Source organism: Dicentrarchus labrax, unplaced genomic scaffold (genome assembly GCF_905237075.1).
Source record: "Dicentrarchus labrax unplaced genomic scaffold, dlabrax2021, whole genome shotgun sequence".
NCBI lineage: Eukaryota > Metazoa > Chordata > Actinopteri > Moronidae > Dicentrarchus > Dicentrarchus labrax.
The window spans coordinates 19,607,968-19,625,104 of record NW_026136709.1 but is presented as its reverse complement, the minus strand read 5'-3'; the positions used below and the strand labels follow the sequence as shown (position 1 = coordinate 19,625,104).

General features: G+C 44.4%; 1 protein-coding gene across 2 annotated transcripts; it reads right to left on the bottom strand.

Moving 5' to 3' along the window:
* Positions 1 to 2,017: 2,017 nt before the first annotated feature.
* ptchd1 (patched domain containing 1) lies at positions 2,018 to 15,290 on the bottom strand. 2 transcript variants are annotated; one of them, XM_051411211.1, is made up of 5 exons: positions 14,860 to 15,290; positions 13,966 to 14,603; positions 10,356 to 11,070; positions 4,835 to 5,565; positions 2,018 to 3,683 (listed from the first exon to the last, which is right to left on the bottom strand). In XM_051411211.1, exons 2-5 carry the CDS (start codon positions 14,377 to 14,379, stop codon positions 2,583 to 2,585), a joined length of 2,961 nt encoding a protein of 986 aa, XP_051267171.1. In that variant the 5' UTR covers positions 14,380 to 14,603; positions 14,860 to 15,290; the 3' UTR covers positions 2,018 to 2,582. The 2 variants fall into 2 exon arrangements, with proteins under 2 accessions (XP_051267171.1, XP_051267170.1); XM_051411210.1 differs by having other exon boundaries at positions 13,966 to 14,549.
* Between the last annotated feature and the right edge of the window lie 1,847 nt (positions 15,291 to 17,137).

Genomic DNA, 17,137 nt, shown 5'->3' with positions numbered 1-17,137 from the left:
AGACATTGACATGGACTAATGAGGCAGGCAGTAATGAAACCTAAAGGATGGCACCAGCTGGATGCAAGCAACATAAAGGACCACACTGTATACATCGAACCTCAGTTTTTCAATCAATGACCTTAGTCCCTGACGTTGGTTTCTTTATCTCTCTCCACAGTCTCTCACTACACGCCTTGTGTATTTATTGTAAATCAAAGTGAATTGCAGCCCAGTATTTTACACCTCACATCAAACTCCACGGCTCCTACATTGATCTGCTTTACTTTACTTTCCAACGATGCAGAGGAAGCAACCATAAACTGCGTTTGGATTGACAGCACGATTGATTTGGCCACAAGCGACTGAGTGTGGGAGGTGTCTGTGGTTCCTGGTGGTCCTGCTGCATCCTGAGTGTTTCTACCCTGAGAGCTCAGGCGTAAGTGTGAACAAATGGGCTATTAGTTATGGAAAGAAAGGACAGAATTTGATTTTACAGGAAGGGAGAAACGTGGGTTTGTTACAGAATTCGATTTGACTTTATTGGTTGGACTTTTCTAACTGAAGAAGATGTTTTTTCCAGGATGTTCATGTTAGGTAAATGTCCCATAATTTACCATTTCTACATGCACCAGAGCATTCCGCTTCCCTTTGTGTGTGGTTTATATTTAGAAATAACCGCATTCAGCCGTGTAATTGTGTAAGTGCCATGTTTTACAAAAGATGACGCAGCCCACAGTTAGAGGTGCCTCCAGCTTAGAGTTCGTGCATGTGCTCTCAACAAAACCCAACTGGCAGCACTCATGGGTGGGAAGCCGGTGAGGGATCGTGCTCCATCTTTTACTGGTGGTTGTGGCGCCTGCACAGAGCCATGAGAGAGAACAATGCTTTCATTCAAGTGTCAGAGAGCAGCATGGATTAACAATAGGAAGCACTCCCACACACACAGACCTTCAGCCGCGGAGATGAATTCAAGAATAAATAAAAAAGGCAACAAGCTCCTTTCCCTTCAGGGGGGAGAGTAACAGGAGGCTGAAAGAGAACAATACTTTCATTCAACCGGTTTACAGATCAGAAAGACAAGAAGAAACACAGTTTAGGTGCTGCTCTCATTTCCTGCAGAATAAAGCTCTCTGACAATTATAATTGTCTGACCTGAGTTAAACTCTGAGTGATCGGACATTTACAGTGAATAAAACTTGTACATGTTCCCAGGTGTTAAATAGATTTAAAAGGTTTTAGACTGCTTTTACTGTACACATGTGGTGGTTGGCAGACTTGTTGACAATTATATACTATTTATACCTACTGTATATTGCACCAGAACAGAGAGAGATTTGCTTGGCTTTAGGTTTTGGGTCAGTTTGGGACCCTTGACCATCTGTCTAGGGGCAAAATGTTCACATAGTACTCAAGAAATCTTATACTGGGCAGACAATGCTAGTCATTTTAACTCAGCCCATACGTTAAGCATCATTAAGAGAATTGAGAAGGTAGAGCTTGAAGACTTGTGTTTGGAAGCACTGATCTAAGCATTATGGGTAATGAGTAAATAAGGGTCCAGAGCTCACTGTCAAGAGGGACTATTTCTTCAATAGAAAGTAGTTCCAATTATAACTGATGACACTGCGTTCTGTGAATTAGCAAGAGTAACTGGGACACTGTTTCAGCCATATTTCTACCACAAACAAAATCACATTCACTTCCACTGACTCAGGGTAATAACCACAGCCATCTGCAAGCCTACCATTAGAGGCAAGTGATTTAAATGAGCCCACCCTTTCATTTTGTTGTGGCTCATTAAAAATATTAACAACTGTTTAATAATGAAAAGAAAAGTAATGTTTTGTGTCCCCAATGTCATAATACGTATCAAAGTAACTCCACCCTTAATTTCAGTATCTGATGTGGCATAAACGCATAGTTTTTACCTCAAGGACAGAACGTTTGGACATATTAAGAACCAATTTGACACCATTTATGTACAAAACTAAAAATATTAGAACCTGCATCAAATCCAAAACCACTTAAGAGCATGTTTTTTTTTTTATTTGACTTTATTTGTCCAGCATTAAAGTAGAAATACTCAAGTCATACAGATGATTGCCTCATGTCATTTTAGCTGTATTTGTGCAACTTGGTATGGCGAACAGATAGCAGTAGCCAAACAACGTGATCAGATCTAAAGCAAGTTTTTTGTAGACGTGAAAAATGTGGCACTTCCTCTGTGGTAACGGCTGATCCTCAACTTCCAATTGGCTGTTTGGGAAATAGCTCATTCACATGCCACACAGCACTAGCAACAAGCAGGTAACCATGGATACGCTGCATTGAAACCCATCTTTCTCTCTTCTTGTCTTCCCTCGCCTCCCACTCTCCTTCACTTGTTTCCTCTTGAACCATCAACCTCTGTTTTTTTCGTCCTATCTTTATGTCAGTGACACTATCCGTTTCTTCCCTTCTTCACAAGGATCAGCATTCTTGTCTGCAGCATGCATAGCGGCTGCTCAGACTACAATGAACCAATTCCCAGCCGGCAGTCACCATGGCAACCAGGGGGGCCAAAAAAAAAAAAAAAAAAAACACACAACATCATCCCATGCTCAGACAGTAGTGATCTGGTCGACCACTCGAGTGCTGTCGTTCATTTCAACACACTCCACTTCCTGTCTCTGGCCCTCTCCTTCGGGCCGGTGTCCCCGGCTCTTGGAGGGAGGCAGGAAGGTGAGGAGGGTGGGCAGGAACGCAAGCGTGTGCAGGGCCGAGCAGCCGGCCGTGAGGGTGAGGCAACGAAACAGTGTGCGTGTGAGGTTGGAGCGTACAGAGCCAACAGGCACCAGAGCGGCGCTGTAGCAGATGAGCGTCTGTAGAGAGGGAACCCCATGTCTCTCCAGCGCCACTCTCACCCAGCGAGTCCTGCTGTCACCCCGACCCGAGGCGAAACCACAGAGGAGGGGGCCGCTGCAGTCTGCTGAGTGCCCCAAGGCTGAGATCAGACACAACACAGACATGCAGTCCAGCTCCACACCCCACAAGGTCATGAAGCCCAGCACCCCGAACTGGACGGAGAGCAGGGTGAGGCCTAGCCATACAGAGACCAGCGGCTCAACGACGGCCAGCGAGGACAAACCCAACAGGAAGAGCACCGCCAGCAGTGAGTGTCTGAGGGGGGAGCTGACCGCTGCAGCGTAGCGGTCCAGGTAGACGAAGGAGGGGTTGAAGATTAGGAAGCGGACACGTGAGGTCAGTGACAGGCGTCGCAGCGTGTCCAGCAGCACTGACATCTCCTCGCGTTTGTTCTCCGTCGTCTTGGCCACCAGGAAGATTCGGGATGCAGCCACATCGGGCTCCTCGCCCTGACCTCGTTCCGCAAATATGATGTCGTCTGCAAAATGGGCGAACTGCGGCTCACGGAGGAAGGCGTGGCGGAGCGTCCGGGTGAAGTTTTCCCGCGGTTGGCTGGTGGACTGGTTGCGATCTGACAGGTAGTTCAGGTAAGCTTCCAGCCAGCTGATTCGCTGGAAGCCCTTGGCGTATTCCAGCAGGTCCCGCTGCACAGAGACATTCCAGTAGGGGGCACTCTCATAGATGTAAAATCCAATGACAGGCGAGTACGAGCTGAAGTAACGCTGCTGGGCACGGGTGTACAATACTGTCGCTGTATCCATGGCAACCAGTGCACTGGGGTCTGAGCCCTGGGTTACCTGTCGACAACAGAAACATATTATGTGATCGTGTCTGCAGTCTGCAAAACTGAATTACATGGCGTAACAAACAAATATCTTAAAAACCGTTGGGAAAATATTTTTCAGACCATTGTAATCGACATCTGCATGATGTGCAAGATAATAAGGGTTCTCCTAAATTTTGGACAGCAGAGTTTTCTGACACAAAAATAACTGGGATATTTAAAAAATGTTTTTACATGAAACAAAAGCACTGATTAATAAACTGTCTGTAGTCGTAATAGTGACAAAAAAATGCAACAAAACTCCTTTGTAAACTGCTGGAGCCGCACATGATCATCAGTCAATTGGGGAGTCTGTTTCTTAAATAATAATAAATAATAATAAAAGTAAAATAAGTGTTTTTATTTAACATATTTATTGGAATAAATATTCCATATTAAATAAAGAGAGAGAGGGGATGTCAAGGTGAGCAGCAAGGTGAACGACCAGGGAATCTTAATTTTAAGTGTTTTAGTCCCCTTTATATTTATGGACTTTTATTCTGGAGGATTCATGCTAATTCATCCAGAAAACGGTGTGATTGATTAGTTATCCTTACACAGCCCCTTAATTTATGGTCACATTAGCCTTCAGTCCAATGAAACTGACAAACCGTGTCTAAAGTGTGGTTTGTTATATTGTAGTATAATACAGCTTTAAACTGACTTTATTAATAATAATAATAATAATAATAATAATAATAATAATAATAAATGCTAGAATAATGATTTCATTTTTTTCCCCTCTTTCACTGAGTCTGTTGGCTGATCATGCAAATTAACAAGTCAGACTTGCCAACAGCTATGACTTATGAGTCTGCCAGAGCTCGCGCCAAAACAGGAAACACATCTTTCAGTTGTGCGTGAATATAGCGAGACTTGCGATATCCGTAAATATTCACAGAGACCAGTGCAAGTGCGACTGCATCTTTAGAAAACTTTCAGCAGTCTGTAAAAAACCTTTTCCCCCTGATCCTTTGTGAGTTGATTTGACAACCCATTACTAATTTAGCAGTGTTTTGATTGTCTTGAATGCTTGATGGCGAACGCTAAACACAAAAAAGAAGAGTCAGATGTCTGCATATGTGCCTGCATGTGAAAATGTCAGTTATTGTATTTTTGCCTCACCTGTAGGAAGCCCATCAATCCAAAGGAGATGTAAACCAGATACAGCAGAACCACAAAGGGTTTGACATAGGTGTTAGTGATCCAGTCTCCATAGCAACGCCTCACACAGCCCAGCAAAAGGTGTGAGTCCTGAGGATGAGGGTCCGTGTTAGCTGTGGGATGTGTGAGTGGGTGTGGATGTGTGTGTGTGGAGTTAGCCACGTGGACGTGCCCATGCGCGGCAGGGTTGTTTGCCGTATGCGGATGCGTGTGTGCATGTGTGTGAGTTAAGCTGGGGTTTGGCGTGTGAGGGTGACTGACCCCGACGCCGACCCCGTGCGGTGCGTTGGTTGTTTGAGTCTCATCCTGGTAGCGAGTGTACATTAAACACCTGTACCATGCCGGTTTAGAGTCCAGCCGGTCCGGTTTGGGGACTCTCCGGCAGAAGCAGCCATGTCTGTACCCGGTCTCTAGGTATCCAGTGAACACCAGGCAGGAACTGTAGAAGGACAGCATGTAAACATAGCTGATGGTCACAGCCAAGGCGGCAGTGCGGCAGAAGAGCCGGACGGCCTCCATGTTGGTCAGCGGCGAGGCGGCCAGGCCCAGGGTCATCAGGTGGAGCATGGTGGAGCCGGAGAAACGCAGCATGACGTCCTCGAAGACGCTCGCCACACGCTCCTTCACATGCTGGTCCTCCCGGGTTCGCCGCCATGATGACAGCATCTCGAAGGAACCGAAGAGCCCGTGACCTGATGGGAAACAGAAATAGGAATGTAAGTTGAATGAAGGGGAATTGTGCTATATTGCCTATTTACCCAGACAGAATGACTCAAGGATGATTCATATTTTTATCAACAACCGATCATGTAATGTAAAAAGAGGTTGCTCGAATTGATGAACCCACAGAGGAGTCTGCACTTTCCTAAAGCACTGTAGAGCGTTTTAGCTTCTTTCAGCTCACTGATTTGGTTTTACAGCCCACAAATTTAGTATTTGGCTCAGTCTCCAAACATACAAACTAGCTAATTTACAAACAACCTGTTTCCTTTTTCCTTGGATGACTTGATTACACCCTGGTGGCTCTCATCAACCTTGTTTCCAGCTGCAGCAGGCACTGATAAACCCACTGTACAGTACCCGCCCCGCACCAAACAGCTGAGAGACAAAGTTAGCTGCTAGCTGGTGAATATGAGTATTTAGCGGCTAAAGAGCCAGCGATTCTCTTCAGGAGTCAATGGGAACCAAAGCGGAGGACAATGGATTGGACGATGGATTGGACAATGGATTTGCATTTGCCAGGGGAACAGACACGACTACAAATGAATGCTAATGTTGTTCTGTGTGTGCTAGATGCTAATCATTCACCATAACAACTTTATAAGATGATAATATGTCAATGGTGTGTTTAAAGCTTGTTCTACTGTCCAAAAAATGAATGAATGCAGCTTTAAATTACAATTTGTAGTTTGGTTAAAGGATCTTTGAGGAGGTTTTAATGACATATTTCCCGACTTTAGAGAGAAGCTGTGACTGATCATACAGAACTTAAGCTAAGCTAGGCTAACTTACACTTCCACCTTCACAGACACAAAACTCAGGTATTGGTGTTGTGCAACTAAGATGGATAAAATCGATATCCTGGAAAAGACAATGACATAAAAACTAGTTCATTTCTTATCAAGCTTTCCCTAGAATGCTTTGACTGCTCCACACTTGGCTTCAATTTATTCATTTCGTGGAATCACGACGTTGCATAAGGAAGTGTAATAACTCAGCCTGCCTGCTTTTGAACAGTCCTCTCCGCGTAATGTCACACCTCAACCCTGTTTGAACTGGAAATATGTGAAATGATTGACGTGCCACGCCACGAATATGCAGTTTTCTTGTGACTTTAACAATCCTAGTTGGGAAATTGTAAGGTTTAATGCATTTTTGATTCAATAATAAAAATCAATGTCCATTTAACGTGAATGAGTATACCAGTCCAATCTCATGTGCATGCACATACATGTTTGTATGTGTGCAGCAGATGGTTTTTAATGGTTTCCTCTTCAGTGGTTACCATGGCACCAGTGAGTCACCACTGACACACATTACCCCCTTCCTCTCTCTCTCCAGTGACCTCACCATGGCGAAACACTTAACACCTTTGTAGAGGCATAACGTACCGACACTTGAGGCGTGGGTGCAACTGAGAAAGTCTGCAGTGTGTGTGTGTGTGTGTGTGTGTGTGTGTGTGTGTGTGTGTGTGTGTGTGTGTGTGTTTGAGAGACAGGGAATTAGACAGTGAATGACAGGGAAAGAGGTGGAGGGTTAATGTTGCAGAGAGAAGATGAGAGCCAAAAGAGAGCACTTGCTTTGGATTTTGATATTTACCAGAGCTTGAGACCGGCTAATGTGCACTCATGGACAAACACCCACACAGACAAGCACAGTCGGGTACAAATACATGAGAAATTACCCATAAGATGAGGATGTGTCCTTTTGCCAGAACACTTTCAGTCTCTTGATATTACTGTTGTGTCGAGTTGAAAGTGCTGGTTGTGGCCAGAGTGGCTGCAGCTCATACTCACACACACAAACATGCAGACATGCAAATACAAGGATACAGTTTCTGTGTATAGTTTGTACTTCCTTAATCCCGGTGATACCTCTTTCAGTACCAATACCAAAACATTTTTTTTTAAATATGAAAATAGAAAAAAATAACCTAAGAAAGCAAACTTCTAAAGTATATATAGTTCATTTGAAAAGTTGTAAAGGAGCTTGACCTAGAATATTATGATTTAAATGATGAATCTGTTTTGACATCATAACATGTGAAGAAGGAATAGTGAGAAATGCTTGTTTTGTCTGAAAAACAGTCCCAAAACCCATAATATTAAACTAGTAAAACAGAGAAAAGCTGAAAATTATTAAATTAGAGAAGCTAGAAGTATTTAAAAAACAACCAGAATATTAACCAGACTACAAATCTGGCCACGTTTTTTATGCCAGTTCTCTGTACTGGACAATTTCAACACAATTTCCACAGTGCCTAAAAAGTATTTGAGGCTCAATGCCACACAAACTTGGATCTCCATTATTTAAAAATGTTTGAAAATGGACAATGTTATGAGTAAGTGAATGCACAAATGACTGATATGTGTCCTAAATAAAATAAGCCAACATCATCATCATCAATTTACCTCCCTTTGAACACAAACACACCTCTTGTCAAAAAATGAGTAAATGTGAGGATATTTATTGCTATTTCCCCCATCAGTACCTCACTTTCATCTCTCGGAAGTTTATGAGCCTCATGTGAAAACACAGGTTGCAAAATGTTGTCACAAATCCACAATAAAAAATAAAAAATGTCTCCCTCTTCCTCTCTTTCATGCTTCCTCTTTCTCGGCTGTGTACTCACATGCTTCTTTTTTCTCCTCACACTTCCTCCCACCTTTTTCTGTCAGCCCACTTGATTCTGAAAAATCCTCCCTGCCTGCCTTCCTTCCCTCTAACTACAGTTTAACTTCATTTTCTGCTGAGAGAATCCTTCTCTCGACCCCCATTTGGAGTGATATTTCATCAAGCCCCCTCTCCGTCTCTATTCCCCTGTCTCTTCTGCTCTCTCTACAGTTATTTTAAGCCTAACAGCAGCCTTTCCTCCTCCACATTACAGAGTAATTATGGTATAGACTACATGTGTGCATGAGTGGTCAGCACATCCTACAGTATTAAGTATGAGTGCAGTGAAGTTAAACAGCAACGCCTTCACATATGACAAGCATTTTCATTAAGCTTATAGTTAGTTAAATTCTTATTCAGTGTATTTAAACTTATCTTTCTGTTCGCTGTCTTCATTTTATCACTCTACAAAAAATAAACTAAACACGCAAGCTGCTGCATAATTTGCAGGCGCAGTCACGCTGAACTGCTAAAGCAATCACTGTGGCTTCACGGGCAGAGATGGTTTATTAACCCGCTGTAAGCAGATTTTTGACAAGTTAATTCCTAAACCACAATCAGTGTATTTGGGAATAAAAAAACAATTATTTTTTGCCTTAAGTTAACCAAGATTCAAGTGTATTGGTCCCTCTACAGCACAGCTGCAGTCAGTAGAATAATTCCTTTCTAATTAAACTATTTTATTTCCTCTAATAAACTGAAAATGTCCACCCTCCAGATTTGCGGGCTGGTCCCTTGAGGACTTCGGTCATGAGTGTGACGTCAAGTTTACAGTATTTCTACGCATTAGGGTTAATGCTCTGAAGAAAGTCTGGTGAAGCTTGCATCCCGTATGGATAAGGGATACTGACCTTATTAAGGCCATGATATGATCGATCTTCATCGCTTTATAAAATTCAGTTTTTCTGCTATAATTTACATCCATTGAGTCACACTTGGCCACTGACTCAGCTTTTGGTGCCACAGCAATCCCTGGCCTGTTGCCTTACATAAAAATGAATCCACTGAATTTCACACAGTGAGGTACACAGTGCATAATTTAAATGTAGGGGAAAAAAAGAGCACTCTTATTGGCAGGTACTGGGTGAGAAAAAGTCAAATTGGTACGGTTAACGGTCCATACCATGTGTCACCTTCACAGCTTCTGGAAATAAGTGTACCGACAGACAGCCTGTCCTCAGTTATGTTTGTGGTGTTGCACTGATTTGTACAACAAGTAATAGAAGTAGTTGCTTTACTTGTGAAGGAGCAGTTGTGGGAAGAAAAAGAAGACAGTTTGAGAGAGAAGTTCAAGTCCTGCCTTACTTTCTCACCTCAGTACATCTGGTCAGTGAAGTGGTATGAAGTGGGACTGCTGGTTTAAAACATTACAAAAAATGTGAGACTGTGGGAGTTGAGCCCCTCAATCCCAGCGCTGTGGGGGAGGGCGGTGGGTTCTCAGACGCTCTTTAACAATCCAACAAGCACTTAATTTAAAGCATACTGACCTCTTTAAAGAGTCCTTTCATTCAAATAGTCTCAAAGTCAATTTGGACTCTTATAAATGTAAAATAGTGTGAGACCTTCTGGTTCCAGCTTCAGATTTGTTCCAGACTCAAGTTCACGAACCCTAATTTAACAACTTACTTTTCGAAGCCTTGGGATTAAGTTTCTGCCCTCAGTCACAAAATGTCTTGTTAGTACCATCATCCTCCCCCTCAATAAGTCAAGTTCATGCCCAACCACTTGTCAGTCATTTTGATGATCTGTCTACTTTGAAATGGCTTTCAGCCTGAGGCTGGCATCTGCAAAACCCATCAGAGGTACTGAAAAAGCAGACGGCGAACACAGTCTGTGATATAAAAGCAGAGGCAATGTTCAACGTGGCTCCCACCTGTCATGTGTTACCTTCACTTTTCTTTGATTTCTTTGATTCATTGTTTTTGGACTTCCCTGCGTTCAATCACCCTATGTTCTCAACAAGTGTGAATCCAAAAATGTCTAAAGGCTAGTTCCAAACAAATAGAGGATGAAAACATGGACATACAGAGTTATAAAGACTCAAAAGGTAAAATATATCATACATCAAAAATATTAGTTCTAAACCTACCAAGCATGACGAAAGGGATACCCAGGTACGTAGAGTTGTAGGTGGCCCCGGTCAGGTTGAGTATTCCAGCAGCAGTGAGGCCTGACAGTGTGATGGACAGCAGAGCCAGCAGTCCCAACCAGGGTTTAGACCTCACACAGTCCCTCATAGAGCAGCAGAGGACAGCCAGCACACTGCACACCCCCAAGCTGGCCAACAGGGGGCGGCGTGCCAGAATCGAAGAGAACTGGAAGTCCGTCCTCAGAGAAGAGGAAGTGGAATGGTATAGCCCCAACTTTGGGTGCAAGGCCGCAAAGTGCTGTAGCTCAGCACAGAAGGCCTTTTCCCATTGGCTGGCCACCCGGTCCATCAGGCCGCCGCGGGCTTGGAGGTAGTAGGTGAGCTGCAGTGCCCTGGCTGAACGTACACCTTCTCCCCTGGCTCCTGTCCCCGGACCACGCACAGCTCCGCTGGGACCCCAGCCCTGCACGCCACCAAGCTGGTGGCCAATGTACGCCTGCCGTCCGTCCGCCAGCTGGGTGATGGGATACCGCAGGATCGGGGCCGAGCGGTTAGAGGTGCGAGCTGACTGGATCTCCTCCATGGCACGGATGATGTCATCGATGATGCAGATGTTCTTGTCGTCGGGGAGACAGAGGTAGGAGAAGGAGTAGTTGAAGCTGTTGAAGCCTGTTGCCGGGACGGTCACCTGCATCTGGTAGATCCGCCTGTGGAGCTGTGTGCCGAGAAACACACAAAAACGACAAGAGAAGTTAGCTTTCCAGTGGCCCAATTCTGCTAGAAAAAACTCTGTGGCAGGAGCCAAGAAAAGTTCCATCAAAGTTTTTCAGTATGCAGCACAGCAAAACTCACAGCATGTGTGTGTGTGGCTCATTCGCCTATCTTGTGTGCTTCGACTTTCTGGCTGTTTGTTTGCTGAATAAGAGAGAAAGATGTGTGGGGGAGTTTGTGTGTCTTTACTCGACAGAGTAACAATAGTGGTCTCAGAATCCTCCCTCAGTTTCTATGGAGAGAGGACAACAGTGCCAGCATCCACGGTGCTGGTTACTAAGCAACAGGCTTGATGCCAGTCTCTGCCACAGCGAACATGGGCCGAGCTGTCTCCCGCCTCAGAATACTGCATTGACTCCAGAGAGGGAGGGGTGTGTGTGTGTGTGTGTGTGTGTGTGTGTGTGTGTGTGTGTGTGTGTGTGTGTGTGTGTGTGTGTGTAGGAATGTCACTTGAAAACTGATTGGTTTTGAAAGTTCATTCCTTGCACCGTCCTGTTATAAGATTAACACAAATTCATCTTTTTATTTTTGACATATTTTGCTGCCAAAAGATACCAATCTCTCATTATTATTGTTAGTTATTTCCTGTTACCTTAAAATTACCAATCCAGGTGCCTCAGATCACTAAATGAACTGCTCAGTCAGTAATATTTTGAGAATAGTAATTGCAGGCATACTCACATACATGATAGAATTCAGATATACATATATATATAATCTATAAGCACTTTTTGATTGTTAACTGATCATAGCTGAAAATATAAATATGGTTTACTCATCAGAACATTTTAATAACACAGATTCAGTTCTTGCCTAGTGAAAATTCCTGTTTTATAAGAAGCTGAAGACCTGAGTTATACGCTTTTTTATTTTACTGGTGAAGCAGCTCAATTATTAGCATTCGGATCAAGGACTGCGCCTTTAACTTCAGATTTGACTGAGTGGTTACAATATTAAAGGGTAACTTTCTTTTATTTTTCAAGCTCAAATTTTAACAGTGCACAATTGCCCGCAAGAATTACACTGAAAAACTCGATGTCCCCATTACTCACTATGACACAAAAACATGTGGAAATCCAGGTGGAAAAATACAGAAATTACTCTTAATTTAGCATGTTAGAATAGTAAAAACAAAGCAGAAATGAGTCTGATGGGACTTTCATTAGTGTTCATTAGGTATTTGGTCATAAACTAACAAGGTATGGGACAAATAAAAAAATAGAGAATGGAGCTGGATGAAAAGCCACAAAAGTTATTAGCATCCATCCTCTGGGAAACATCTGTGTCTGTACAAAATTTTATGACAATCCATCCAGTGATTGTTGAGATATTTCAGTCTGGAACAAAGCAGCGGATCAACATTGTCATTCACAGAGCCATGCTGCTCTCTGACTGAACAATGAGCCCCTGTTCTTGTATGGTGGTGTACTTTTCTGACTCTTGTGGATGACTCGATACTATGTGACACCCCTGCAAGGTATTTCCAGCACAGATAGGACAAACAAGAAGATCATCTCTCTGATCGACAGCGTCACAGGTACGGTTGTATTTCTCCAGAATCAAAGAGCGAGAGCACTGTTTGACTCACAATGCCGCACAGACACTAATGAATCATACAATCCATCCATCATAGAGGAGAAGAGTTAGAGATTCCTTCACTGACCGGAGCTTAAATAGACCAGAACTCAATGCAGTCGCTGGGTGTGACTCACAACTATTACTCCTGTTGCAAGTGGAGCTCCTGTCTGGTACTGGCTATCACTGCTATTGCTCTCCCGTGCAACAAGTTCAGACCAATACTCGCAGGGTTGCTCGATGGCATTTTGGGAAGCGTAGGAACTCACAGACTGAAGCACAAGTAGACAAGGGAGGCTGGGAGTGTAAGATTATGTAAGAGTGATTTTTCACAGCACTCTCTTTTATGCACCAACGGGTGTCTCTCTCGCGGTAAAGGATGCACAGCTCTAAAGTAGCTAATCTCTAACTGGCAGTCCTCTATGGACTGAGTTCTGTGTATACGTTAAATGGGTCACAATAACCATATTTTACAAACGCACAGAACCATGCATGGACAGGGTATGTACAAACACACACAGCCGACGCAATAGAGCTTAGTGTCTCAGGCCTATTAGTCAGCAAACTCAAATTACAAGCCCATAACTTCATGAAATAATTTGGCTAATTGCTCCAGGGGTGTCAAGCTAATATTCGTAAATCCATTTAGGAATACCAACAGCAGAGACAGAGGCCTCCGAGCTCCAGCTAACTCCACTTTGTAATTAAAATGCTCTGCTTCATAACTACAAAGGTTACCGGGGTTATCTGAAATGGGACTGTGTTGTTCTGCTTAATGACTATCAATCACTGGGAATGAGGAGGTGAAGGCCGCTTGCATGTGTGCTCTGGCCTGCAGACACTGACCTTTACCTCTGCCTTTCTGAATGTGACTGGGAATTGATTTTGTTTTTTAAAGTTGGACTCTGCAGGTGCATTGCAGCCTGGTTTTATGGTGTGTGTCTATATATACTGTGATTTTAAAGGCACAGAAACAATATGGTCAGATATTGGAGCATAGTGTGCAAATGTGGGCCAAACTGGGTCTCAAAGCTTTACAAGACAGCAGTTTAAAACGTTCAAGTCATCACCAGCATTTGTCCTGTTGTTTTTAGTTTTAACATATTTTATATATTATACATTTTATATATTTTTATCACCTCAAAAGCACTTTTTATTTCCACTTCCCGTGTTGGTTTGCAGGGCCAGAGCTCAGTGAAATACTCTGACTTCTTACAAATCTATGACTTAGTGTGTGCGCGTGCCGTGCCGTGCGCGTGCGTACCTTCAGTATGGTGTCCAGATGAACCGGGTCCAGCACGCTCCCCTTTCGGGTGGTGACGATCACGCGCCCGTAGCGGCCCGGGGTTTGCAGGTCGGAGTAGAGCGCGTGCTTGGAGCGGTTCACGGGGAACAGGCTGTCCACCAGGTTGCCCTCTATCTTGGCCAGGCTGTGCTTGGGCGCGAGCAGGCTCTCCACGTCCTCCTCCACGCGGTACCGGCTGAAGCTGGCCCCCAGCAGGATGGAGAGGAGCACGGGCGCCGAGGCGAAGAACACCGGGTGGCTCGCCACGAACCGGCCCAGCGCGTGGAAGGAGGTCCTCAGGCCCGCGTGCAACACCTGGCGCAGCATCCTAGCGCGCGGCCGCGGCTCGAGCCTCTCCCACCGACCGGAAAGCCCCGGAGCACTGCCGAGCATCAGGGGCTGCCGGACGCATCGGTGGGCTCCGTCGCTCTCAGTCTGGTGGAGGAGAGGTGACGCCAGGTGGTTGGAGGATTTGTCCCCCGGAGCAGGAGGTCACCAGCCGGGGAGAATCCAACCCCCCTCCGGTCACAGGTGCGCCGCTTTCCCCGGGGTTCGCTCATCCGCTGGAATAGCGCAAAGGACAGAAAAGCTGCTAAATGAGGCAGCACTTCTCTGCTCTGCGGTTAGAAAGCATATTGATAGCCTACTTTACATTTAATAGCCACTACCCTGCTGCGTTCAGAGCCTTCTGCGGGCTGCATGGCTCTGTGCGCAACAGAAAAATCATCGCAGAGCCAAAGTGGTCTCATAATTACACTTGTTAAGCTTCCTCCAAAAAACTGACTGATCAATGATTTCAGTAGTTCTGTTCGTGCACTCGGACAGGTTGCAGAGAAGACACACAGTAGTTGCACTGAACTGAAGCCTACATACCTAAACAGGGGAACGGGGGGACCGACCCGGTGATGACGGAGATCATCTATTCAGACCAAGATGTTATCCTGCCGGCTGTCCGCGCGTCCAGCTCCACCCTTACACCACCGAGTCACCACACAACCTGATGGGTGGTCGAGGTGGGTGGGTTCGGCGGGTTAGGTGTGAGTCGCAGGATAGGTGACGCGGTGTGCACGCACCGGGGATGCCGGTAGAGAGCTGTTTGTCAGATCAGCCTAATCTGGGTTTCCTCTGCGGCAGAAAGCTCTCTGTCGTCCGTCCTCTCCTCCCCTCATCGCCCCGGTGGATTGACGGAGCCCCTGTTCATCCGCCACCGGGCTGCTCTCCCAGCAGCGACTGCTCTCCTCCTTGGGAAGGCACGTCACTAATTACCGGCTTTCAAACCGGGGACCGTCTCTCTCTCTCTCTCTCTCTCTCTCTCTCTCTCTCTCTCCCTGTTTTTTTTTTTTTGTCTCTTTTGCACCGCCCTCACGACCCCGCCTCTCGCCGTTCCGCGCCGCTTCAATGCAGAGAAACAAACAGTCAGATACCGAGTGACTGGTAATTTCTAGGAATTACATTTTTTTTTTTAAAGTGCACCCAGCATGCATGTAAAATATGCTTTATAGGTTAAATCTCTATGATCTAACCATCAAAATCTTTTTTTATATCTTTATAATAATCACAGAAAAATGATGTTTCTCTGAAAACTAATGCTACTTAATATTCTATTCTTCACTGGGTTGTTGTTATTGTGTGTGTAATCTATAGTATCTTTTTTAAAAGAAGCTCAAAAAACTAAAAAAAACAGCCTATTGCATTGTGGGCCAATATGAAACCATAATGACAACATGTTTATCTCCTTCCCTGCGGGGTAAAACGTTATTCTGTGTCACCTGTGCAGCTGTTTAATATTTCTCATATAATTATATACGTGCATGCATACATTAAGTGTCCTCAGTCAGCCTCGTGTGCAGATGCATGAAGAATCACTCAGGGTTTGCTGTTGTGTGGCAGGTTGCCATGGAAACCAGACAAATGACTTTCTTTTTTACAAGCCCTGGTTCCCATGGCAATAGTGATGCCACCCATCCCCCAAAACACGCACGCGCACACACACACACACACACACACACACACACGCACACACACACACACACACACACAGTAGTGCTTACACACACAACACTACACACACTTTCTCTCCGTCACACACACAAACACACACCTGCTGACTCCCAATCTGCTTATGGTGTGGAGGTGTTTGACACAGTGGCATTAAAATCAGAAGAGACAGAGACAGAGAGAGAGAGAGAGAGAGAGAGAGAAAGAGCAGGGAGTGGAAGAAATAATGAGTGCAGACAGACCAAGATCACACTCTCCCTGTCTGTCTGTCTGTCTGTCTTTCTGTCTGTCTGTCTGTCTTTGTTTTAAGACCCATGAAATCAAATAGCCAAACAGCTTTTAGTCTGTCTGCATGGGGCCAACTAATGGCTCCGTCTTCTCCCCAGATATCACAAATTAAAGGCTGTTTGGATTAAATACAGAAAAAAAACTTTGTCTTTGCTCCCTCTGCTTGATGCTCAGATTCATAAGACAGAAAATGTCTCACAACTAAAGCTTTTTAACTTTTAAACTGGTGGGCATTTGGCTTACATGGCTCTTAAAAGATTAGATCCTAAGATAACACGATTGCGTATTAGGACACATTTCTTTGTCCGTCTGTTTTGCCTCTGAGGACCATCAACCCATCCAAAGGCTACCAGGTAAATAATTTGCATTTGTTTTGGTGAGAAATTTCTATGTCACTTTAATCTGCTGGATAAGGGATGTTAGACGCATAAATGTTCTGAACATGACACACAAATCTGGTTTTGTGTCATTTGTGCATTGGAAATCAGCCAATATAATTCATTTATTCAATAAAGATAATTTGATTACCCTGTTCAGCAGCAAGACTTCCACTTCCCTGTGCCTTTTCTCTTCCAGGTCTGCACAGAATTTTATATTTTCTGTTAATAATATACTACTGTGATGTTTTTATTCAGCCAAGATGGAAGTACTGAACATCAGACTTTCCTACTTACACTTACACACACAATTTGCTGAAAATAAACTGGTAACTAAAATAAACTGGCAAAATATATTATTACTGAGAGCATGTGCTGCTTTATATTTGACCGAAACTTCACTCATCACTCCAAAGAACCCCATTCATATTCAGCAACAGACATCTCAAAGAATGGAAAATAACCAGTCCCTCCAGGAAGTTGCGATC